Source organism: Gracilinanus agilis, chromosome 4 (assembly GCF_016433145.1).
Source record: "Gracilinanus agilis isolate LMUSP501 chromosome 4, AgileGrace, whole genome shotgun sequence".
Lineage (NCBI taxonomy): Eukaryota > Metazoa > Chordata > Mammalia > Didelphimorphia > Didelphidae > Gracilinanus > Gracilinanus agilis.
The window spans coordinates 11010562-11037773 of NC_058133.1; the positions used below are offsets into that span (position 1 = coordinate 11010562).

General features: G+C 41.8%; 1 protein-coding gene across 1 annotated transcript in view; it reads right to left on the bottom strand.

Moving 5' to 3' along the window:
* The window catches only part of SGIP1 (SH3GL interacting endocytic adaptor 1), a 169263-nt gene that overhangs the window by 125604 nt on the left and 16447 nt on the right, over window positions 1-27212 (bottom strand). Inside the window, exons 2-5 of the mRNA XM_044674763.1 lie at window positions 17135-17198; window positions 9264-9288; window positions 5308-5379; window positions 1808-1864 (exon numbers count right to left, since the gene is read on the bottom strand). Coding sequence (XP_044530698.1) covers window positions 1808-1864; window positions 5308-5379; window positions 9264-9288; window positions 17135-17198 — 218 coding nt within the window. The remainder of the gene's footprint in view (window positions 1-1807; window positions 1865-5307; window positions 5380-9263; window positions 9289-17134; window positions 17199-27212) is intronic.

The following is a 27212-nucleotide window of genomic DNA, read 5'->3' on the forward strand; positions in this document are numbered from 1 at the left end:
TCCCTTCCTCCTTTCCTTCCTTCCTTCCTTCCTTCCTTCCTTCCTTCCTTCCTTCCTTCCTTCCTTCCTTTCTTCCTTCCTTCCTCTCTCTCTTTCTCTTTCTTTCTTGAGCCCATTTCCCCTTTTCTAGTTCTGAACCCTAATCAAATCAACTAGACCATTGTTGTTGGAAAGGCTCTGCCTTTCTATTCCCCTAAGGCCCCAACTTTTCAAAACAAAATGGTACCGTCCACTGGATCCCTACTAACCAACATTCTTCTTTGTGAATTAATTCCCTCTATTAGAATGGAAACTCCTTGAGAACAGGGCCTGTTTTCCTTTCGGATCTATAGACCAAGCACTTATCACATGGTAATTCCTTAATCTTTATTTTTCCATTTCACTCATTTTGTTAAATTAAATTTTCTGACTGTTCACCTGGTAAGGCCTATAGAATCTTTGTGTCCTTGTATGACATGGGAGCTGGGCTGAACTCAGTCCTGCCTTAAACCACATTAGAGATGGGGGAATACATAGGAAAGCCACATCTGGTTAACTGGTGTGGGCGTGGGACTGCGAGCATCCCAGGACACAGTGGCAGGGCCCCATCCTCATGAGTCAGATCAGACTGTGCCTCTTCCACAAAGCAAGCTCTTGTTGGCCTCCAACATCTACTGCAAGGCAGCTCCTTCCTTTATAAAAGGGTCTCTTTCCACCAGCTTCTCTCCTTTGGACCTAGCTGCCATGCCTCCTCCTGCCCACCCCCTTTTTACAGCTTTCTTTTATGTATTGTGCTCCCCCATTAGATTATAAGCTTTTGTGAGATGACCAAGTAGAACAAGGCAGTAAGAGACAGAGGCAGGATGTGGGCCAGCTGGGCCTCCATCTGGAGAGTCAGAGCCTTCCACTGGACCGTGTAACCTTTTATGACCGGCATTTGAATCAAGGTCCAATAAAACCTCCTTCAGGATAGATGGTGAATGGGGTGTCATGGCAGGGTAGGATAAGGGAGTAGAGAAAAGTGAGGATTGAGAGTCAAAAACAAGAGTTTAATTCTCTACCCTCAACATGTAGGAGCAGTGGGGTATGGCAGAAATAGTGCTGGATCTAGGCACAGAAACTGGGTTTGAATCTGGGCTCTCCTCTGTATTAGCTTCATAGCCTTCCTATCCAAGTTATGCCACCTTTAGGGGCTTCAGTTTCCTCATTTGTAAAATGAAGGAGTTGGACTAGGGGCTCCTGAGTCTTCTCTTATCTCTAATCAATGGTCCTAAGATGCTCCAAGGCTCCTCTAGCTTTAAAGCTGTGATCTGTGCAACCAATCTCATTATGCCACTTAGGATGACTGAGAGCCTCAGTTTCCTTCTCTGTAAAATGAAGGAGGGTAGACCAGATAGCCCCCTTTGACTCTAAATACATGACTCTCTGAAATACTTTGCCCTTTTCAAAGAGCCCCATATTCCACATGTAGAATAGACCTCAGTTGCCCCCTCTCTATAAAGATAGAGGTTGAGCCAATTGATTTCTCTTGAGTCCTTCCAGATTGGGACTTCTCATGGTTTCCGTCTCCCTTAATTCTAGCGAGCCTTGTGCATCTCCCATTTGGAAAATGAGAAAATGGAGCCGTGGAGGTTAAATGAATTCTCTTTAGTGACCTTTAGTAGAGTCAGGACTAAATGGGACCTTCCATGTGCCAACAGACCGAGTCAGCCTCCTCCAAATGGGACAGATAGTATTTCACTATTCCCTGCACCCAAAAGCCGGAGTACAAAAGCTACTCTCCTGGGCCATCTCTCTGTAACAACATAATAACCCTTTGGATACTCACATATCTTTCCCAGTCGATCTCTGCATAAAATCCATTCGGGGCACCATTGCTTTTCTTCTATAATAAATGGGGAAAATGGTGTTAGAAGAGGTGCACTGGAATGAAAAGTGGCAACAAACAACACGGGTCTCATTTGCACTTGGCATGAGCTCTCAAAAGCTAACACAGCAAAGACAGATTCAGGTGACGTTGACCAAGGAATCATGGAATACTGAATGGCAAGGTCGGCTGGCCAGGACACTCAGTAAGTGGATGATAACAATGCTGGGCTTTTTTTTTCTTAATGCTCCGTTGTCAAAAGGGCCGGACAATTTTAACAACAGGAGGGCTACTCAGAGCCATCTGTGCCATCAAGGGTGATTGGATGGGCGAAGCCTAGAAATGCCATCTAACATTCTAAATATAACACAGTGGGCTACGACACATTTATTTCTTTTTTCAAAATGGGGGCTCGGACCAAAGTTTCCAATTTGTTTTGCAATGAATTATCAATTAATGTTGCTCTTTTAACCTTTTTGCTACTGATTTGCTAAAGGGTAGAAGAAATAATCATCACCATCATAATTCTAATTATTATTACTTGTAATAATAATAATTATTATTATGAACAGTTATGGTCAAACACTTTTGAGTACAGAGCTCTTTATAATAGACTAGTTTAAGCCACCCCATTCTGTCACACATTAGTTTCTGGTACGGGTTCTGTGGGGAAGAACAATGGAATAAATCAATAAAAGCGAGGATGAACTCTGTCCTTTTATTGTCCCCCGTCAACGTACATATAATCTAAAGCTGGTTGTGTGGGAACTTCACTGGGACTGGGGAAGCCTTGGAATTCCTTCTTGGTCCTCTCAGGGCATCCCAAATAGACAGAGAAGAATCACTTGGACATGACAGGGAAGGTTATCAAATCGGAAATAGTAAAACTCTCCTATTTCCCATGAGGGCATCACACAGGCACAAAAGCGGGGAGACGTCTAACAAGGGAGCTGTGTTCTTGGACATAGAGCAATAATGGGCCACCCAAGCTGAGCTAGGAAGTGTGAGAGTGAAGATTTGGGGATCAGTCTTTATTCTTTGCACCCATTAATGAAGGGCCCCTCGATCTCTTGGGGATAACAAAATGTGCAGTTGACACATAGCCTGAAAGATGGATGAGAGACAGGGCTGTCAAACTTGTGTGGGGGACCATTGGTTAGAGCCCTCAAGAGAAAGCAGCCATCTTCATCAACTACCATATCCAAGAGGATTCCTGGGTAGACATAGAACCTAATGGACTGTGAGTTCATTGGATTAAAGGATAATATAATTTGCAAATCTGAGAGAGAACTTAGAGGCCAAATAGAACAATTTATAGATCAGGAAACTGAGGCTGAATAAGTTGTCTAAGGTCCCACAGGTAGTGAGTGATAAAACTTCAGTCTTTTTGACTGAAATCCAGCATGCCATGTTTCATGACATTATTGTCTGCCAGAGCTGGGGAAACTGAGATATTTCGTGTAATGGTTTTATTTATTTATGTAATTTAGGTTATTGTTTATAATCATGGAAAAGAAAGAAAATATTCTCAGGGGACTAAGCTGGAAAAGTTTGGAATCCCTATTTGGCTCCAAAGAAATTTTGGCCAGACACATGGTTCCACCCTTCATTCCCTTGAGAGAATGACTGCCCGCCTTGTGCAGTTCTCAGTAATGGTTGCACAGTTATTAAGTGCAATTATTAAATTTTAGAACCAGAGATCAGGTAGGCCAGGGAGAACCAGGGGAACCAAGAAGACACCAGAGTTGGCTTCCAGGATCATCCAGTCTCTTTCCCAAACCCGACTTTGCTCCTATTTGGGGGTCATGGCAAATGGTAAATTCTCCTTCTGCCCACAAACCCAGAGTCTTATCAACATCCACAGGTCTTGATTTGGTTAGGTCTGGGCTAAGTGAAACTGTTCATAGTTTCCATGGAAACCAACAAAGGGGGTGAGAAACAAAACCCAACAAGAGGAAAGGGTTCTCAGCAAAATGGGTCTAATTAAAAACAAACACAAAATACAAATAACAAGGGGGGGACAATTAAGTTATGCAACATGTTTTCACTACACACACACACAGACACACAGACACACAGACACACAGACACACACACACACACACACACACACACACACACACAGAGCTGGCTTTACTGGAAGAACTGACAGTGTTTGGTTTCATTTATTTTGGTGAATTCCCATCAAAGTCTTTGGTTTGCAGTAGCAAAAAATAGCAAGCCAGGGATGGAACCAGTGCCTGTGGAGAGCCCTATTCGGAGGTTCAGACCTAAGAAAAATGCTTCTCCGCTTTCTCTGCACACTGTGTGTGAAGGAAGTAGCCAAGAAAGTGATTTTGCATATTGGTTTCAAAGGTGGTTCTGGGGGAATTATGGGAAGGGATAATTGGGGATGAAAGGAGGATGAAGGAAGAAGGATATACGTTTAGTGAAGGGAATGGAGGGAAGCTGCACCCTGCTATGTTCACAGAGAAAGAAGTTTTCTTCCCTTGGAATTTGAAAATGGCCAAATGGCCAGATCTAACACAAATCTGAGTTTTTTAGAAGGTGTACAGATCTCTCCAACACTCATTCGCAGCAGGAGACACGCTGTGGGCCTCCTTTGGGGAGCTCAGATTTTATCTTGGAAATTTAATGTATTTTCCAAGCTTCACCATTTCTCCCATCCGGTAGGAATTCTACTCAAAGGAGCTGAATAGGAATCCTAGGGGGTTTCGCTAACAGAGACGGGGAGAGAATTTTTGACTGCTCTTTCTACTCTGGGAAAGCCTGCTGTCTTCCTTAACCTAACAACAACAATAATAGCTAGTGGTTATAAACTGCTTTCTGGTTTGCAAAGTGTGTTAGGTGTTATCTCACTTAATGTTCACAAAAACATGGGGAGGTAAGTGCTATCACTAACTCCATTTTACAGATGAAGAAACCGAGGTTGAGGAAGTATAATTGTGTTGTCCATCTTTGTACAGCTAGTATGTGACTAAAGCAGGATTTGAACTCATGTCTTCCCGATTCCAAATCCAGCTCTTTTATCTACTACATCACCTCTCTGCCTTTAGCCCAAGGAACTGTGCCAGGTTCAGGATACTCTGAGTAGACCTTTAGGATCATGTAAACTGGCTTAGTTTTACAGGGTATTATTTCCATTATTGCTAAAGCTTTTTATGTGTGCCAGATTCAATTCTTTCATTTGGTTTTATCCTTCATCCAAAGCACCCGACTGAGCCCAAAATGCTTATGCTTCACCCTTTGGAAAATGTAATGGGATACTTAGACAGGGAGAAGGGGTGGGCACAGTAGACTAAGACTTGACGCTTGGTTGGCTTTTCAATGACCGATTTGGACACATCTAAGAAAGATTCCCGAGGAATAGAATTCATATTTTCACAAATTTCCCCACCTAGATTTTTACTCACTGTTTCTACAACCCCTTGGAAACTTGAGACTAAAATCTGATTCCTTACCGATACTTTTTTTCCTCCTTCGCGTGCGTACTCTGCTTTGCTATTGTAGGGTGGTTCGTGTGGGCTGGGATGCTGGAATCGATTGGTTTGATGTAGAAAAAAGTTATTAAAATATCCGCTTGGTTTTTTTTTAGACACATATTAAGAAGTACATGGAGTTGGCAAACATGGTAAAGAAGGGAAAAACAAAAGAGCTCGGTCTAATGTTAGGGCCTGCCCATCTCGGCGGGGCTCCCTGCAGCCAAAAGGGGACTTGGGGGCCGTAACAAGGCTCTATTCAGCAGGCATGCAGTGGGGGAGGAAGGAGGAGGAGGAGGAGGAGAAGGAGACACATCCACTTTTCAGGGAGTATCTGAGTCTTTGTCTACCCAGCGGTTAACTGACAAACAGACACGAAGGAACACCAGAAAAGACGATCGTATCAAACATGACATTCTCTGGTAAAGGGAAGAGATCCTGACTGACGGCCTCCCGATGGACTCACACCTACCCTCTTCCCCTCACTCCTATCTCCATTCTGACTGCTGATGGACCACCATCTGTATGGACGGGACCCAGCAATTCGAGCCCTGTTCAGGGTTGGCGGATCTGATTTCCCTCCAGCATTCCAGGGGAGGTGGGATCCCTCTCTCGCTAGTCTTGGGGGCAGCTGGAAAAAGGAACCACCAAGAAAAAGGACGTTTGGTTCTCTCGTAAGCAGACTTGGTCTTTGAGTCAGAGGAGGAGGACACCAAGACAGATGGCAGTGACAGCTGTAGATACACTCGCCGGTTGACAATAAGCCAAGCAGAGCCCTCGGTCATTCATGCAGGCTGACACCAAGGAGACTCTCTAGGGACTAAGCTTCTAAAGCAATCAGGCCAGAAAGGAGCTTCCCTTTGTTTCTTGGTCTGGTAGGGATGGTGTTGAGTCTGAGCACAGCGCTTCACTAGGATAACCCTACCAAGAAGTAAGTCCAGCCCTCCACCTGGACACCTCTGTGTTCAGAACCCATCGATCCCAATAGAAACGCCTCTTAGAAAAAGACAGTTTCTAGTTCCGGAATCCCTATTCTGATGCCTAATTGTTCTATGGAACTGAGCCTGAGCTTCTGAAGTCTCTGGGCACCCAGGGCAAACTAGGGTAGAATCTTGCAAGCTGCAGAATGAATCTGGATGCCTTTCCTTTGCACACTGTCCATGTACGGTTGGGGAAGTTGAGGACAAGGTGGGCCATTGGGTGATGGGTTTTCAAACACATCTAAGCCAACAACTAAGGAAGAATGTGTGGTTCCCCCAATGATAAGATCATGGTTCCCCAGAGTAATGGGATTAAGTATTGATAGTTGAAGAATTGAGCCCAGAAACACACCAGTTTCTATTAATCTCCAAGAATCGCTACGTTGAACCCCGGGCTCTTGCTCTAACGTTCTAAGGTGATTTTAGAGTGGTTAAGCCAAACTTGGGAATGGATGGGGCTACTCAGACTCTGAGCTTAAAAGAAATCGGGCTAACCCCAATAACAACTGGATGCAGAATACACAGCTTTGGGTTGGGAGGGATTCAACTCTGACTAAATATCAGCTTCAGATGCTTTCTTCTGAATCCTCCTGATGACTGGGAAAGGATGTGTGTGTGTGTGTGTGTGTGTGTGTGTGTGTGTGTGTGTGTGTGTGGTCGGGGTGGAGTGGGATGAGGGAGAAACTGATGAGCATTTGTCAGATGAGTTTTGCTAATCATTCCTAAAATCATTCCTAAAAATCTTTCTGTAACTTCTGATGGAGAATGCTCTCCACCTCCAGAGAAAGAACTGCAGGAGTTGTCTTTCACATCTGTGTATCTTTGATTTTATTTGGTGGTTTTGGTTTTGTATGACTTTGCTCTTACAAAAATATGGAAGTGGGTTTTACATGACACTAAAAAAATGGGAAAAAATGATTTCTATAGAACTGAGTTTTGTCCTGTTTCTAGAAAAACCATGGGAATCCAAACATCTCCTATCTCAGCTTAAGTCAGTCAGTAAGCCTTTATGAAGGCCCTACCATGTGCCAGGCACTGTGGTAAGTGTTACGATCTGAGGAAAGGCAAAAAGAAAGTCAGTTCCTGAGCTCAGGGAGCTCAGAGTCTATATACTGAAACACCCCCCTCCAAAAAAAATGTTGGTTTTAATCAAAGTCAAATTGACTTCCTTCTTCATTAAAAATCCAGATTGACTTTTCTTAAATAGGATGATTTTTACTTTTTTAGGATTACTCATCAGTCCTATTTTTGCCTTTCTTTACTTATCCACTTATTTTTAAAAATTCCTTAAAAAAAACCCTTCCCATTTGTCTTAGGATTGATATTAAGCATTGGTTCTAAGGCAGATGAGTGCTAAGGGCTAGGCAATGAGGGTTAAGTGACACAGCTAGGATGGGTCCGATTTGAACCCAAGCCCTCCTGTCCTTAGGTCTGTTTCTTAATCTCTGGAGCCACCTAGCTACCCCATTACCTGCTGATTTTAATAAATCACTTTTGAACCCTCTATCCTTGTTCATGAGCAACCTGGGAGAGAATAATAGCCTAAAATTGAACTATTCTTCCAGCCACTGACTGCTTGTGTTCCACAGCCTACTTTGGGGAAAGAAATCCATCCCCCTTTTGGTTTAAACTATCAGCCCCTCCAAGAGAAGAGTGTGTCCAGGAAGGACTGGGTTCAGAAATATAAGGAGTATGGCACTTGAGAGCAGAGGAAAAAAGGACCAAGCTGGGAGAAGCAAGAGAAAGCAACCAGCTCTAGAAGCAGCGAGGAAAGAAAGCCAAAGGCAATGAAATGGAGCCTTGCAAAGGACAGAACGCAGGGGAGGCGAGAGGACCCATGAAACCCCAGACAGAGAAACAGGGAGAAGACACAGAGAAAGAGAGAGGTGGAGAGTACCTGAAACAGAGTTAAGGAGAGGGCTCTGAGCCAGAAGCAAGGACTGAGGAGAAGTTGGGTCTTCTGGGCCTTTTTTTTCCCCTGCTGAATAGAGCCTTGATTACAGTGTTACCCAATGTCGAATAGTTGCAATTTTGCTTCTTAACAGTTCATGGCAAGACCAACATGAATGCAAAGGGCTAAGTATCTCAAGTCATGTGGTGGGGAAAATTCCTGCCAAAGCTGTAATCAACACCTTGATGTGGGTACTATTTTAGAAAAAAAGAGCCTTTACAACTTTTTAAACTTTTTTTTAAACCCATGGGCTTATTTTAGCTCCCACTTGAAATAACATTCTGCCTGATGTGGGTCCATTTTAGAGCAGCTGTTCTTTTCAAATTAGTTTCTGATTGAGATTGAAAAGCAATAGCTTTGGAACAAGGCACCACCCCTGTCCTTAAGTGTGACTCAGAGCAAATTCACACCTGCAATTCAGAGATTCCGCCTCTGGTCTCAAACCCGGTGGCCAGGAGGGCCAGAGAGGTGCCTTTCCATCCAGGACACAAGGACCGAAGGCTGCCCATTGGGACAAAGATGGCTTCAAAACTTCACTCCAATTTTGATTTTAATATAGTAAATACGTCCCCATCGAGGTTTCAAAAGAAGCTCCATGGCTCTTGGCCATGTGGGCTCCCAGTCTATCTGTGGCCTCCATAGTTTGCAGAACGTATTCTCGCACTTGAAAGCCTTTAGACAATTTAGTATAAAAGGAAATCACATTGGATGGTGGCCATGCCCTGTACGAATGACCTCCCCAGGCTCTGACCCTACAGGCTCATCCTAGTATCCCTTCTTTACTACCCTGTGGGGCTTTTAGGGGAGCTGAATAAAAGTTAGATGCCCTAACATCCACTTGGCCAGGAACATATTTACTGCTGATATATAATAAATACAAACTATAGAGAAGGGGGCTAAACATCGTTAAAGGCAGCCTTGGAGGAGAAAAGAGGGTTTACATTTCTTAAAAAATTGCAGCAAACATCCAAACACAAGCCTAGTGAGAAGAGTTACGGAATACTTACGATTCCATCCCTATCTGGCGAGCCTCTGTAACAAAGAGAGAGTGACAGAAATTAGAAGAAGGAATCCTTTGGACAGTGTCAGTAAAATGGAGAGCTCTAAATTGGATGACTTTCTGCTTGTCTGTCGCTCCCATCAGACCACTGATGGGAAATCACAAAATTTAAAGCTCGATGGAACCATAGAAATCAAGTCCAACCCCTTCACTTTGTGAAACAGGAATCTGGGGTCCAGGGAGGGAGGGGAAACTCATAGGAGCATGCATTTCTATTTGGGAAGAGACCTTGGAGGCCACTGAATCCAACCCTATCACTTTATAAATGAGGAAACTGAGGCAGGGAAAAATTAACTAAGTTGGTTAGGGTTACACAGCTAGTATGTGACTGAAGTGGGATTGGAACCCAGGTCATCTGAACGGGAATCAAGATCAGGCATATGTAACAAGAGGTAGAACTAGGATTTGAACCTATATCCTCAGATTCCAGATCTTAGGTTTTCTCCACTGTATCCCTTTTTTTTTTCAAAATCGTAATAACTATTATTTATGTTTCCATATATTCTTCTCTTAGGTGCCTCACAACAACTCTTTCCATATATTCTTCTCATTGGTGCCTCACAACAACTCTATGAGGCAGGTGGTATTATTATCCCCATTTTATAAATGTGGAAACTGAGGCTGAGAGAAGCTAAGTAATTGGCTCCAGGTCACACAGGAAGTGTGGGGCATTGCTCAAACTCAGCCCTTCCTGCCTCTTTGACTCTATCCTCTGGACCATGGAGCCATCATCCTTCTCTAGCATGATGGTGGTCATCTTCCCATCCCCGATGACTGCAGCCTATATTAAACTCTGCCGTGCCTACGAGGTACTTTGTAGTTAATTCCACCCCCAACTTGAGGTTCCATCTTGCCCTTTTCTCCTAGAAGTAGCTGCCGTTCTTTACGGCCGTTCTTTCTGCTCCACTGCAGCCCTCTCTCTGCTGAACATCTTGGCTGAAAGCTGGTGGATATTTAGGCTAACTCTAAATTCAAACAATATGGTCCAGGCTGGTGCTATTTCGGATATTCCTCAAACGAAGCAGATACTCTCCCCGTCTCACCTCTTTCTTTTCCTATGAATGAAGGATGCTATAATTATCCATCCCCGAGAGGCATGCTCAAGACGGTGACCTTACTCTGGGACTGTCCTTCGTCCAACCAAAGAAGGCATTCTTCTAATGTGGTTCTGCAAAGAAATCCTCTGTCTTGGACCGTGTGCTCAGACCTCAATAAAAATATGGTGACTTTCAGCAGGACACAGAGACAACAGCCTTCAGGAACCTGCTGACCAGTTCCCATTCTTCTCCTAACTAACTAGCCATGGAGCCTTGGATGATCTGTACATCAACTGACATTTCCTAATCAGCCACTAGGTATTCACAGAGCTAGGGGATTCACTAGGGACAACAACACAGACTTCCATATTTCTGCTCAGATTACTGCTGTCTTTCTAGTAATTCAGGTTCATGAGCTTGGGGGTAGTTAGGTGGTGTAGTGGATGGAGCTTGAGGCTTGGAGTCGAGAAGAACTGAGTTCAAATCCAGTTTCAGATATTTACTAGCTGTGCAACCCTGGGCAAGTCACTGAACTTCTGTCTGCCTCAATTTTCTCATCTGTAAAATGGGGATAATAAATAGCATCTATCTGCCAGGGTTGTAATGGGGATTTGAAAGAGATAATAATTGCGTTTAGTATGGTTTAGTATGGTCGTGTCTCCCTGACCCCCTTGCTCTTCCTTAAACATGAAGATTTATCTCCATTCTTTGAGTATAGGTATTGGCTGTTCCCCAGGTCTGGAATATTTTTATTCCTCTCCCCTTCTGGTCTCTTGCAACTTCAGCTCGAATGTCTTCTTTCTACATGAGGCTATACCTGATCCCCCCAGGTAGCTGGTATTTTATTTTCCAAGGTCATCTTGTATAAGTTTTATATAAGTTCTATATCTAAAGTATCTTTTGCTATTTAGTCATTTTTTAGTTGTCTGACTCTTTATGATTCCATTTGGGGTTTTCTTGGCAAAGATACTAGAGTGCTTTGTCATTTTCTTCTCTATGTCATTTGATAGATGAGGAAACTGAGGTAAAGAGGTGAAGTGACTTGTCCAGGGTCATACAGCTAGGAAATGTCTGAGGTCAGGCTTGAATTCAAGACCTCTGGTCTCTAGGGCTGGTTCTCAATCCAGTGAGCCACCTAGTTTTCCCCTTTTCACTGGCTTTTAACACCATATGATATTTTTATGCCTCATAACTCCAGGAAATAGAAAATAGCTAATAAAAAGGAAATTGAGGAGGGGAAAGGTCTGGGTCACAACCAATGCACTCCTTTGGTGATTGAAATCATGTGGTGTTGTGAAAAATGAAATCCCTAAGAAGTGACAAGATGTGAGTTCCTGGTGGAGAATATGGTGGAAATGGAGCTGGGACCCTTGAATTTAGCTCAATTTCAATCTAATTTTTGGTGGTGTGAAATTGAGGCTAGATGAGCTCAGTGGTGCCTTTGCCCCACTAGGAAGCAAGGGATTTGAGCACCAGAGATTTTGTCATTGGTTCCTAGAAGATAAAAGAGAGGTACTAATTGGGGAAGCTGCTCTTGGGTTTCAGACTTCCCTTTCACTTTCCTGAGCCCATATTCATAGCCATCCAATATGGACAGCAGCAGTGTCACCACTCCTTGAATCTTTCCTCTGGTTCTACCCCAGGACCCACCTTGCAGCCAGTGTGGTCCAGCTCACTCTAGTGTGGCAGTGAATTAAATGAATACCCCGACAAGTGGAGAGATTGAGCTTCCCAGTGGGGCAACGGCACCCTGAAGATGTTCTGTCCCTCACTGCTGATTGGCTCCAGTGCCTGGAGTGATCTCCCACCTCATCTCTTCCTCCTGACTTGCCTGACTTCTCTGAAGTCCCCGCTAGAACCCGACCCTCTACAGGAAGCTTTTCCCCATTCCCCTATTTCTAGAGTCTTGCCCATTTCTCCATTTTTATTCTCATGTCATCTGCCCTTGTTAAGACTGGGAGCTCCTTGAGGACAGGGGCTGCCCTTTGCCTTTTCTCATACATCTAAGTTTTAGCATAGTGCCTGGCATGTGTTTAATAAATGCTAAGTGTCTGACTCTGCCCTGCATTTAACCAGTTGCCAAGTTTTGTTGCTTTTTAATTTAACTGCCAGATCTCTTCTCAAATCCTTGCTCTTCTCCTCACACTCCCATTGCCACCATCCTCGTTCAAGCTCCCATTACTCCTCATCCAAATGTATTTGATCAGAGGGGTGGGGATAGACTAAACCTGTGATTTCACCAGTAAGGGGAACTTCCAGGTGAGGAAACACCCTCTTCCAGTGTAGATTGACCCTTCCTCTGCAAATTTTTTTCCTGAAAAATCAAGAGAGTGAATGACTGGCCTGTGGTCCCAAAGGCATTCACTGGGTCATCAGAGAGAGAGGACCTGAAGACAGCTCTTGTTGTTGCAAGGCTAGCTCTTTGTCCTTGTCTATAGGATTATAGATTTTGAACTCAAAGGGACCTCAGAGGCCCTCTAGAATAATCTCTCCACTTAACAGTTGAGGAAGCTGAGACCTTGGCCAGCATCGCATGAGCATCAGAGGCAGGATTGGAATTGCGGTCCTCTGATTTCAGAGCATTGCCCTCCTCATTGGGTTACCAGTGTCCAATCATCTGCACACCTGCCAAAGTAACCTTCAGTAACTGCCAACCAAACTGGGGTGACATCCTGCTACAGAAGCTTCAGTGGCTCCCTATTTATTGCCTCTGAGATAAATAGAGAATCTTCATCTCTTGGTCTACCTCATTGTTAATTCCCTCTCCTTTATCAGAAAGGATAAAGCTCCTGGAGGGTGGACACAATTTGTGACTTCTCTTAGGGTCCCCAGAGATGAGCATGATACTTGCACAGTTAGTGCTTAATAAATGTTTGTTGATTGATTGATCAATATTAAAACTCTTGGGAGGGACAGAATGAAGACCTCCCCCCCAACCTTAATTATTTCCTGCATATTTATGTCAGGTTCTGTGTTAGGTACTGAGAAGGAAAGATAAACGTGAACTAGTTCATGTCCTCAAGAAGCTTCCATTCTACTGGGAGAGATGGCATGTAATATAAAAATACATATGTTCTGAGGGGACTGGCCAATCATGGCAGAAAAAGGCTCATTAAACCTCTGCATGGGTTGATACTGGCCAGAACATGTGCTATGTGCTCTAAAGACTAGGTCTTCCTTGGCCAATCCATTGCCCATTACATATTTATAATAACTACAAGGTAATTTTGATGGGGGTGGGGACTAGCAACTGAGGGAATAAGGGAAGGTTTCACCTAGCAGGTCCTAATAGAACTAAGCTTCAAAGGAAGCAAGGCAGAGGAGAAGATGGAGTGCATTCTGGGTATAAAAAAACAGCTTTTGCATTGGCATGGAGAGCAGACATGGAATATTAGGTGTTATTAAATAGTGAGAAATCCCATTTGGTTAGACAGAAGAGGGTATGAAGTATCTGCAGAAGAATAATGTATATTAGGGCAAGAAAAGTAGGTCAGGGCCAGGTTGGGGAGGGCTTTAAATGTGGGAGCTTAACAAATGCTGACTGGATTGAATGGGGTTGGCTCTCTCTTTTATAACTAACTCTGCCATGATCCTTATTTATCTCCCTCTGATTTTTTAAATGTTCATCTTCTGCTTTTAAGAACTTGACATTTCTCCCCAGCCTTCATCTGTCCAACCTGGCTCTCTGCCCATCTTCCCTTTATTTCTTATCCTTCGCACTTCCTCCCTCAGTTGTTAGCTGGATGACCAGACTGGGGAGCCCAGGTGCTAACAAACTACTTTTTCCTTGGTTTGCTTCAATGTGCTGGTCCTCCAGGGTATTGCTTAGCAACCCCTCTGCCAGCTGCCACAGCCTCAAGACAGTTTGAATCCATGGTGACAATGACCCTTAAGTTGCATACTCCATCCCCACAAAGCACGAGGGTTAGTTGATGGATGTAACTGGGCTTCAGAAAGCTCTGGGTCCTTGGATCTTCATTGTAAGAAGAAAAAGGGAATGCCTGAGCAATAGGCAGGATCTCATGATAAATGAGGGTGGTGTGGGATTTTTGCCTTGTTGGATTATTTCTAGGCTCTCTCCCAAGAGATGGACCATATTATGGTTTACATGTGTTTGTATAAGGCAAAATGAAGGAAATTTGTGTGGCCTCAGGCAAGTCATTTAAGCTGGCTGGGACTCCTTTTCTTCTGTAAAGTGAGATGATGGTTTGAGATATCATCCTCCAAGGTCCCTCTCAGTTCTAGCTCTGGGATGCTAAGATCCCATGGTCTCTGAGGTAAATGAAGACAGGAATTAAGCAATCCTATTGTCGCTACCCAAAGGGTCAATGGAAATTTAAGTTCAAAGAGTCCCAAATTTGAATGGGATGGTTGATGTCATCTCCCACAAAAGGTCTTCAGAATTGGAAGGGATTGCAACCAGCTAGTCTAATCTACTCCCCAAGTCAGTTCCCAAAATACAAGTGATTAAAGACCTCAAATAAGGGAAAAGAACCTCCCCCTTGACAAGGAAGCCTCATTCCCTTTGGGACAGGTGTCATAGTTAGGGAATTTTTCCTGACATCAATCCTAAATATGTCTCTCTCAAACACTCACCCGTAGTTCTTGGGTCTGTCTTCTTAGACAAGGGAGAATAAGCGTATGCTTTCTTCTATGTGAAAAGCATTCAAATATTTAAAGACATTTGTTATATCTCTTTTGAGTCCTTTCCTCTCCAGGCCAAATATCCCTAGTTCTTTACATTGGTCCTTACATGTCAACCCCTCAAGGCCCTCCTCTGCCCTCTCTTCAGTTTATTAGCACATTTGCTAAATGGTGGGGGCCCACCTTTGACCAATCCTTACTCAAAACATGAATCCTCTTTTTAAGATAAGGCTGGTCCATTCAGCCCCAGTTTAGGAGCAATCACTGTCATCTCAAATGGTTCATTCCTTTTGAAAACAGATCTAATCTGTCCCAAAGCATAAAGAACAATCTACATTTGTTAAACCCATGGGGGAGGCAGGGTTGTGAAGGAAGAATTGGAAGGAGAGAACCATGGCAAACCGGCAGTGTGGACCTTGATGTACTCACTCTACCCTGTCCAACAGTCCAAATCCCTGATGATCACTCATTGTAGTAGGACCAAGAGAGCCTTGAATGTGGAGCTGAGACCCAGAATGAACCTCAAAGGTTCTCTGATGTCCAGCCCCCTCATTTTACAGGAGGACAAGGAAGGGAAATGATTTGCCCAAAGTCACACAGGTAGGGTGAGTGACCAAGCTGAGATCTGAATGCTGGACTCTGGCCTGAAATTCTCTATTCTTTCCATTGTGCCTCGCTGACTTGGGGAGCTAACGCTAGCACTTTGTGACTTGGGAACAGACTTTCAGCTTTTGTTTTTCCATCTGTAAAATGGGGTTCCTAAAACTTGTATTGTCTACCTTAGAGAGTTGTTGAGGAAGGTGACTGGAGACTTGAGATAACAGGTTTAAATTATATGACTAGTAGAATTTGGAGATAAAGATGGAAAAGATTAGAAATAAATTCTGGATAATCTTGAATGTTGGACCAAGAAGTATGGAGACCCTTTGGGCAATGAAGAACAAATGAAAGTTATTTAGAAGTGGATAGAGCCTTGGATGTGAAGTCAAGAAGACCTTAGTTTAAATCCAACCTTAAGACACTGGCTAGCTGTGTAACCCCTGCCAATACCCTGGAACAAAACCTTACCCATCCAGCTATAGTTATGGCTCTGTTCTAAGAAGCAACATAATTAGTATTAATTATTAAATCATTGACTCATCTATAGTTCCTTTCAAAATGAGATCCTTGAAGGTTTCCTTGACTGTCTCCTAGGAAAGCTTCTCAAAGCATATACACACTGGTTTCCTACATTAGTGAACAATTAGTAGAACCCGGATGCCTCGTTTGTGTCTCCCAGCTTCTTCCTAATTCTTATTTTTTTTGTTTTTGTTATTATTATAATTATTGTTTTAACATGATAAGTATGGGAATAAGCAGAGCTGGAGTAGAACCCCAAAGGTCACTAAGTCCATTTTCCTGGTTTCAGCTAAAATTATGGATTATCTAACTAGACCCAAGATTGCAAATCCCATTTTGAAAGCTTTCCTGGGAATTAGATTCCATAGCTTCCTGATAATTTACAAAGTGAGCTACCAGGATACTGAAAGAATGTATGGAATAATAATCTTGCCTGCCTGTCTACTCTCGTAGGGATACTGGGATGGTTTCTTCACATATTTAAGAAAGAGAGATACAATGGGCATATCATAGGAATTTTTTCCCCCTTTAGTCTCTATCAATGATTTCTCCTAGTTAGGGTACTCCCAGAGAGGAATCTCCCTTCACCAATGGAGATTACTATCTCCTTTGCTACTTATGGTGTTAAAAGATGACTGATACACTGAAAGAGGAAGTCTCTTGTCTAGGATAGAGAGAGAGTATGGATCAGAGGTGGATCTTGAATCCAGGACAACTTTCTGAGTCTGAGGCCAGATCTCTATCTCCAAATTCATGCTGCCTCTCCTAAGTAGCATGGGATCATGAATAATGCAACCATTTATCAATTTTGTACAAGAACCATGAGGTTGCCATCACTTATTAACAACTATTATGGACAGATCCAAAAGGAGGCTACTATTACAAGGACATCAGACCTAGAAAATCTGCCTGGGGTCCATCTTTTCAAAGCAACCATGACATCGCAATGTCTATCAAGATGGGAATCTATGGGAAGACCAACATTCCCAACCCAGGCATCCCCATTCAGGGTACATACGTGGAATCAGTGTCCTTTTCTTTCTTCCGTATTCCAAAGGCCTTCCTTGTACGTTTTTTCAATCCTGCATGAAATGAAAACAAGGGGAGAGTTAGATGGACAATACACCAATCATATTCTTTTTTCCAGGTGGGATAAAATCCCTAGAGTTACACAGTTAAGGAAAAGGCATGGTTAAATAAGATTTTTCAATTAAAAAAAATCAACAAATATCTATTAAATACCTACTGTGACTGTGTCTCTGAGACCAAGAGTTGAGAATAATTGATAGTTGGGGAGAAAGAAAATGGATTTAAGGCCTTAATAGCTTGTATGGAGGTGGTAAGGTGATTAATGCTTATTGATTAGCTCAGGTAGATAGATAGATAGTGATTAAATTCTTAGATAGTCAGTGTAGGCAGAATAGGCCTGGCTGGCCTGGCCCTGGCAGAAGAAACTGCCCTTGAAGGCAGAGAGATTTAGACTTTTATAGAAATTTTAGTTAGGATTGGGATTTTAGGTATAGTTATAAGATTACTCTCGCTTTCCTCCTTTCTATCTCCTATCTGAACTCTCCTCAAATAAACTAATTGTTTTGTTTTCATCAAATTCCTCTCTTGACCTTTGTTTAAACTACTACCAAAATTTTTAACCCTTCACACTACTCTGTCAGAAACTCTGCTAGATACTAGGCATACACAGATGAAAAATAGCCTTTGTCTATAGGGAATTTACATTCATTTGGGGATAAGATGTAGAGGTATGTATGTGTGTATGCATATAAATACATACATCCACATGTATTATATATACATATATAAGAAATACATCTTTTTCTTTTCCTCAACCAAATGTAAATTCCTTATAGGCAAAGGCTGTTTAATTTTCCTCTGTTTGCCCAGTTCCCAGCATGGTCCCTAGCACATGGTGGATAATTGTTACATGTTCGATGTATATCTTTTTCAAGGAAAGAGTCCTCAAGTGCTCCATAGGTCATTAAAAAATTAATGGGGGCATGCAAAGCCAGGTTAACTCCAGGGGTTCATTTGGGTTTTGGGGTGATTTGAAGAAGGGCATTGTTCACTCAGTGTCTTTTCTGTCATGAGAAAGGAATGATCCTATTTGATTTACATAAGGAATTAAAATTCAGGCTTGCTCCATTTAAGAATTGTTACAAAGTGAAGCATTGGTATTGGTGGAAGATCTTTGGACTGGCATATGAAGGTTATGTTTTTCTAATAGTAATTCCTAATATTTACATAAAGTTCCCTTTGTGTCATGCACCATGCTACATGCTTAACAATTATTATCTGGTTTGATATAGAGAAGAGAATGGAAGGATTGAGGATCTTGGGATGGACAGGACCCTGGAGGCCATCTGGACCATCTTTCATTTTACAGAAAGGAAATAAGGAAGGAGACAAACATTTTTCTGTATCAGGTATTATGCTAATCTCTTTGCAACTATTATTTCATTTGTTCCTCACAACAACCCTGAAACTATTGTGTCCGTTTTACAGTTGACAAAACTGAGGCAGACAGAGATTAAGTGTTTTGGCCATGGTCACATATCTAGGAATTGTCTGAGTCTGGATTTGAATTCAGATCTTCCTGACTCCAGATGCATCATTGTATCCACTATGCCACCTAGCTGCTTCTAGGAGAAAAGAAAAATGAGTCCTAGAGAGGAGAATGACCTGGAGAAGGTTCCTTCATATGCTGGTTGGATTAGATCAAGGGTTCTTTACCTTTTCTGGGTCATGGACCCCTTGGAAAATATATGGAAGCTTATATATCGTATAGTATATATTATAGCATAATATATAATCTCTTCTCATTTTAAACTCAATCTAAACATTCAAACTGAGAAAGAGGATTACAAAGGAAACTAGAGGTTAGTGAAAACCAAGATTGGATTTTCCCTCTATCTCATTCCATGCCTCCCTTGAAATCTGTCAATGGACCCTTTAGAGGTCTATGGACTCCAGGTTCAGAATCTTGGGCTAGTTGGCTCCTGACGTCTCTTCCAATGATTACATTCTATTTTGTACATATTTTGTGCATGCACATTTTTGTACTTTTTTTTCTGAGGATGTGAAGGGTTAGGGTGGCCTCTGTTTACTTAAGGGTTTTTTGAAAGACAAAAGACATTGAAAAGTTCACGAAAAATAGATTTGATATGATTTGGGGATGATAATAAAAAAATATATTGGGTGGACCAGATTAAGAGTTCTTTCTGGGTCATGGGTCTGGATTTAACACCTTCTCAGAACAGGGTTTTTAAATGTAAAAAATAAAATACAGAAGAGTACAAAGGAAATCAAAGGTTAGTGAAATTCAAGATAGGACATCCCCTCCCCCCCCCATCCACTTCCATAGTTCCCTTGAAATCTCTCTGTGGACACCTCATGGGCCCCAAGTTCAGAAGCCCTAGACCAAAGAATCCTTCCAACTACTACATTCTATGATTTTGTCCAGGGAGATCTTTGGCTTCATAAAAGGTGCCACCTGATGAACTGTATCTTGGAGAAAACTAGAGATTTCAGGAGAGAGAGGGTAGGAGCAAGAATGGTTCAGATACAAGGGTCAGCCAGTCAGTGCAAAGATGAATAGGAAAGAGTTGGAAAACCTCCTACAAGGAGACAAAAAAAAAAGGGCCACATTATTTGGACTAGAGAGTAAGGAAAGGGGATGGGGCAGCTAAGTGGCAGAGTGGCTAGAGAGCCAAGCCTGGAGATGGGAGGTCCTAGTTGGTTCAAATCTGGCCTTAGACTTTTCCCAGCTGTGTGACCCTGGACAAGTCCCTTAACCCCATTATTGCTCTTCTGCTTTGGAACCAACACTCAGTATCAATTCTAAGAGAGAAGATATGTGTTGTTATTTAAAAAAAAAGAGAGTGAGACAAAAAGTCAGAAGGCTGGAAAGGTAGAGTGAGGCCAGGCTGAGAAGGGCTTTAATCTGCCAGCAAAGGAGTGGATATTTGATCTTGAAGGCAGCAGGGAGGGAGGTCCTGGATTTGCCAAATATTACAGTCATCTTCTGTTTTGCTCATTTTGTTCATGGTCCCCATTGCCCACAATATTGTACTAACAGGAATGTTTAGGTGGGGAGAATATGGTAAAAACTCTTCAAAGAAAGAAGTTGGAAGTGGTGGGGGGAGGATGGGGGCACATCAACAAAGAAGTATTTTGAAAGCTCACAGATTATGCCTCGTTAGCAATGTAAGGTTATGCTACCATTTGTTCAGCCACATTCTTTGAGATTACTATCACAAACAGCTTTGGGCAGCAAGCTTAATTTTCTTTTTCTTTTTTTTAACTCTCACCTTCCATCTTAGAATCAATAATGTATATTGATTCCAAGGCAGAAGAGCAGTAAGGGCTAGGTAATTGGGTTAAGTAACTTGTCCATCGAGGGTTACATGTCTAGGAAGTACCTGAGACCTGATTTGAATCCAGTACCTCCTGCCTCTAGGCTTGGCTCTCAATCCACTGAACCACCTAATTACCCTCCTCTCGCTTAATTTTCAAAAAGTTTCTGCTCCAACAAATAGCTTTTATTAAAAAAAAATGTATTGGGCTGGGATGTTTTTGATCTGATCTTTACAAAAAATGATACATACATACACACACAACACACACACACTCACACAGCTGCTTGATATGTTGGTGAAGGGGCTGGATTTGGAGTCATAAGCCCTGTACTCAAGTCCTGCTTTTGGCATTTATTAGCAAAGTGACCTGAGACAAGTGACATTCCCTCTCATGGCCTTAGTTTTCTTAAATTTACAAAAATGAGAAGTTTGGAGGAAATGACCATCAAGTGTCCTTCCCAGTCTCAAATCTTGTATTGTCTCTAGGTTTCCTCCTATAAAACTATTCCCCGTGAAAGTCTTCTTTTAATCTTTCTCAGGGCTTGATGATGACCCAGGTTTCCCAAAAACAATTCTGAGGGAAGCTGAGCCCTGGCAGGACCTGCCAACTTCAAATATCCATCTGGAAATGGACTTTGAGGTCATAATTCAAGCCTAGTGAGTTCAACAATGAATGGATGGATGGAAGAGTGGATGAATGAATGAATGGATTGATGGGCGGGTGGGTGGGTGGGTGAATGGACAACTATTAAATTCCTTCTATGGTCCTAGCACTGTGTATGGCTAGAGACACAGATAAAAGAGTTATGCAGTTCCAACTTTCAAGAGGCTCACATGCTAATTTTAGGGGACAAGGAATAGGAGAGCTCAGAATCAGGGTAGATGGTAAGGTAAAGGAGACCTTAGGGGTAATCACAAGGCAGTTGGTAAGGCATAGTGGTCATCCATTTTACTGGAAGGATTATAAATGATGCCTCCCTATTCATCAAAGCTTTGTGAGCAGCCATGATCATTCTACAAAGGAAATGGGAGGGGTGACGGGTAAGAAGTGGAAGGATAATGAACACATAACATCTGGGAAGGCAGAAGAAGGTCTCAGGGTAAGAGCAGGTTGGACATGCTGTGCTGTCTTCCCAGAGAGTGAGACTTAGGGGTTAACATCCACTGAGGAGGAAAAGCAGAAAGTGATATTGGCAGGAGGGAATATCTGAGCAGGGACCAGACTTGAGTATAAGGGCTTCTCCAGCCTGTTCCACTGGGATTTCCAGCTCCCTGAGAAATGATTTAAAGTTTAGAGTACTCATGGCACATTTGTTCTAGAAGAGAATGATAAGATGTACCAATAGAGAGACAGATCGATCTCAATAATACATTTTATTCAAATTTCTGACTTATTCTGCCCAAACTAAAACAAAATAACCCTTCTGAAAATGAATCTCATCTACTGAATCCTATCATCATAACATCAGAAAGCCTCAAAAGGCATGGACAGTTTATAAAAAAAGACCTTCAGAATCATTAAACTCAACTTCTTTATATTAGAGATGGAGAAACCAAAGTCCAGAGATGGGGGCAAACTTTAATGACAAGACCAGAATTGAAGTCTTTTGACCTGGAATCCAGTGCTCTTTTTGTAACCTGATCAAATAAACATTGTCCTACTTCTAACCTTCTAACCTTAACTAGCTAGGTGATCATGGGCACATCACAATCTCTCTGGGCTCCCTCTGGTCTTTTCCATCTTTAAAGTTTTTCCAAGTCTATGTTCCTCATTGAACCTATAAAAGATATCTTTGAATTGATAGGGTGGCTTTGAAATCCAGAGTATCTTTTTTTTGGATTCTGGTCATTGCACATCTGGATGCCAAGGTCCTTCTAGAGACTGGGTCTCTGCCTTTGTGCTGCCAGAGAGAACAGCCTTTGATCCCTTTTCCTAATTGTAGTTCTGTTTCAGGGGACATGGAAGGCTTCAAGTGAGTAACTGCTTTATAGCTGGGCAGCAGAACAGAAAAAAACCATGATTCAGTGGGCTATTCTGGTTGCCTTGGCAGATTTTTTTTTAAAGTTCCATCTATGGAGTTAGAAAGAACTGGCCTTAGGGCAATGAGTTAATATTCTAGGGGAGAAGAAGAAGAAGAAGAAGAAGAAGAAGAAGAAGAAGAAGAAGAAGAAGAAGAAGAAGAAGAAGAAGAAGAAGAAGAAGAAGAAGAAGAAGAAGAAGAAGAAGAAGAAGAAGAAGAAGAAGAAGAAGAAGAAGAAGAAGAAGAAGAAGAAGAAGAAGAAGAAGAAGAAGAAGAAGAAGAAGAAGAAGAAGAAGAAGAAGAAGAAGAAGAAGAAGAAGAAGAAGAAGAAGAAGAAGAAGAAGAAGAAGAAGAAGAAGAAGAAGAAGAAGAAGAAGAAGAAGAAGAAGAAGAAGAAGAAGAAGAAGAAGAAGAAGAAGAAGAAGAAGAAGAAGAAGAAGAAGAAGAAGAAGAAGAAGAAGAAGAAGAAGAAGAAGAAGAAGAAGAAGAAGAAGAAGAAGAAGAAGAAGAAGAAGAAGAAGAAGAAGAAGAAGAAGAAGAAGAAGAAGAAGAAGAAGAAGAAGAAGAAGAAGAAGAAGAAGAAGAAGAAGAAGAAGAAGAAGAAGAAGAAGAAGAAGAAGAAGAAGAAGAAGAAGAAGAAGAAGAAGAAGAAGAAGAAGAAGAAGAAGAAGAAGTTAAAGGCTGTTAGTAACCTAGTGTTTGATAAACTCAGAGATCCAAGCTATTGGGGGGAAGAACTCACTATTTGACAAGAACTGCTGGGAAAATTGGAAAATGATATAACAGAAACTAGGCATTGACCAACATCTCACATCATACACCAAGATAAAATCAAAATGGCTATTTGACCTAGAAATAAAGAGGTATAACAAACAAATTCAGGGAAAATGGAAAAGTTTACCTGTCAGATTTATGGACGATGGAAGAACTTATGACCAAACAAGTCATAGAGAATATTACAAAAAAAGGAATAGATAATTTGATTACATTAAATTTAAAAAAGTTTTTGTATATGCAAAACCAGTATAACTAACAACAATTTGGAAAGAAAGTGTCTCTGACAAAGGCCTCATTTCCCAACTATATTGAGATCCAAATCAAATTTATAAGAATACAAAACATTCCCCAATTGATAATATTCTAGCGAAATAGAAGAAGAGGGAGAAAAGGAAGGAGAAGGAGGAGGAGAAGGCAATTTTCAGATGGAAGAAATTAAAATTTTCTGTAATCATATGAAAAAATGCTCTAAGTCACTATTGATTAGAGAATCACAAATCATAACAACTGAAATACTACCTCATACCTACCAGCTTGGCTAATATGACCAAAGGGGAAAATGATAAATGCTGGAGGAGATGTGGGAAAATTAAGACACTAATACACTGTTTAGTGGAATTGTAAAATGATACAATCATTCTGGAGAGCAATGTGGAACCACACCTAAAGGGCCATAAAACTGTGCTTACCCTTTGACTCAGCAATACCATTACTGGGCTTGTATCCCAAAGACATCAGAGATGGGGGAAAAGAACGTACTTGTATGAATATTTTTAATAGGTCTTTTTGTAGTGCCAAAGAATTAGAAACTGAGGGGATGTTCCTCAGATGAAGAATAGCTGAACAAATTGTGACATATGGTTATAATGGAATACTATTGTGATACATGAAATGATGAAAATGATGAGTTCAGAAAAACCTGGAAAAACTTATATGAACTGATGCAAAGTGAAGTGAGCAAAACCAGGAGAATAGTGTATACAGTAACAGAAATATTGTGATCATCTGTGAAGGACAAAATAATTATCGGCAAAAACAAGGTTCTAAAATAACTCCAAGGGAGATAATGATTAAAAAATGTTATAGACAGCCAGAGAAGGAACTGTTGGAATCTGACTGCAGATCAAAGCATGCCATTTCTCATTTTATTTCTTTCACAAGTTTTTTATTGAATGTGTGATATGTACCTTCTGTCAAGATACGAGCAATATGGAAATATGTATCATATGAAAGCAGTGGCATAACCTCTGTTAGAATACTTATAGCCTCAGGGAGGATGGATGAAGATAAGGAGAGAATCTAAATCACAAAATATCAGAAAACAATTGTCAAAAACTGTTTCCATATGTAATTGGGAAAGAACGTTAAATAAAAAATAAAAAGCAAAAGTATATTTGTGGGGGGATTTGCCTTGGAGTGTGGACGTATGATGATTTCAATAGTGTGGGTAATTTCTGATTTGGAAGCTCCATTTTCTGATGTAAATGGATAATTTTACCCTTATAGAGATTCCTGGAGGGCTGAGAGGTTAAGTAATCTGCTTTGAGTCACATAGTGGGTATGTGTCAAAGGTGAGAGACTTGGACTCTCAGGTCAGTCCTCTATCCACTACAATAGGCTACCCTCTCATCAAAGCACATGCTGAATTAATTTAGAGGCTCTTTCCAACATCTCCCCAGAATGAGTGGCATCTCCATTCTCTCTCAGAGGGCTTGGTGGAGAGATTCAGTTACATTCCAAGTGGTCTCTGCATCTCTGCTTGCTTAGTGATTAAAAGAGAAATGGGGGAAAAGCCACGCAGAACTGGAAGCCATCTGCACCTTTTACCTTATATCAAAAGAGACTCAGGTTAAAAAAAAAAAGTCCAATCCAATCACCTGGTAACCACCAATTTTTCTGGTGATGAATCTCCATGGATATGGCTAGACTGGTCTTAAGACACCCCCTCCCCTCCCACCTACACACACACAGACACATATACACTATACATACATATACACATATACTATACATATACATGAAGCCCATAAGATGAGGGCATTGGACCCAATCATCTTGAAGGTCCTTTCCAGCTCTAAGACTTTATGAATCTGTTATTCTCATTGCTTCCACTCATCACATCTACAACAGGATGGGCTAATTCAACTCATCATGATGACTAACCCTTACTGACTGATGTCTGTTGTACTGTTAAAGAACTAAGCCTATAATTATCACAATAATGGGATAGCACGATAGGTTCCCTTTACCCTCAGAAGCCATCAGAATACTATAGCCAACAAGGCTTCGCAAGCCTCAGAACATTATGGAGCCTCTTTAGTGAAATCTATATTCATGGCTTGACCATCTTCAATAGTAAAACCAAATGGATAAAGATGCCCATTGCTCAGATTACAACAGGCAGTTGTATGTAGAGCCATGGGACATAGTCCATCAATATGTATGTATATCTTGGATGGGCACTGCCAGTGGATAATGATTTGGAGCTAGAATAAGGCATGTGAAGAAGATTAGGCTGGATGATATGTGAGAAACTACATAGCTACTGACAACAGCAGAAGTCTCTCTATTTAACACTGATCTTCTCTCCGTGATAGAATATATATATATATATATATTTTTTTTTTTTTTTTGGAAATGGGGGTCAAGTGACTTTCCCAAGGTCACACAGCTGGGAAGTGTCTGAGGCCAGATATGAATCTAGGACCTCCCATCTCTATGCCTGGCTCTCATTCCACTGAGCTATCCAGCTGCCCCCGATGATACAATATGTTTACAAATCCTGGGACACAATGATCTCAGGCCAATAAGGATAGAGAACCTGAGGATGTGAGGAAAAGATGGCAGCTACGCTATGACCTGTAGCTAGCAACATGGCACAGAGGAGAGAATGTTTGGAGGTTTGGAGAAAGGAAGACCTAAGATACTTACTAGCTCCTTAAAAGTCAGCTAACCTTTGTAAATGAGGATAATGATAATAATATCAAGCCGGTGTGATATTCAGAGAGACCTTTATAAACTTTAGAATGCTATGCAAATGTTAGCTATTGGGATTACAACGAGCAAGAAGGAGCACGAGGACATGTGTGATCATACAGAGAAGTGAATTTGTCATCTAGTGAGAATGAGAGACTGCTAAAATGGTCCCCTGACATGAATAGGGCAAGCAAACCAACCTAGGTGGAGCAGCAAGATAGCCTGAAGGAGAGAGAGGAGGTGGCATGTGGCAGGTGGGTCAAACCATCACCAAGACCATCTTCTCTTGGTCCCCAATAGAGAGAACTCAGGAAGTAGAACCCAAAGCTCTTGGGAATTATAGAATTCTCAAGCCTACCCTGGTGGCCATCTTTGAGGTAGGCACCCTAGTAGAAAAGGGGTCTTCCCTCTCCCTAGTAACCAGTGCTTACTGCCACCCACCGGAAGCTAAGCCCTAGTACTACCTTGGGAAGAGCAGCCTCCCCTCTGGGAATAGTAGCATTCCCTGGTCACTGTGGCCTCTTGGAATCTCTAGCTTCCTTCAAAGCCAAGCTTTGCTGTTAGATTCTATAGAAGGCTTTTGTGGATGACCCTCCCCAGCTAGCCCACTCCCAATGATATTGCTGCTGTTTTTGAAATTACCTGGGATTTACTTCTCTAAGGACGTGGCCTCAGAACAATCTAAGTGCCTTGCTCATTTTCCTTTTGGTCTGTGTATATCAGGCATGAATGCCATGCCTGAAACCTGGGGATGGGGTGTGTCATATTTCATAAATATTGACTGAACTGAATGTCCCCAAACATTCTTGAAGCCTCCAGTCCATTGAGTAGGTACTTTGACAGTGGATTTTTTAGCAAACATGGACAAAATGTGATAAGTGAATGAGGCATTGAGGAGAGATATCCATGCCATAGAAATTCCAGCTCCTATAAATGATCAAAGACTCACCAC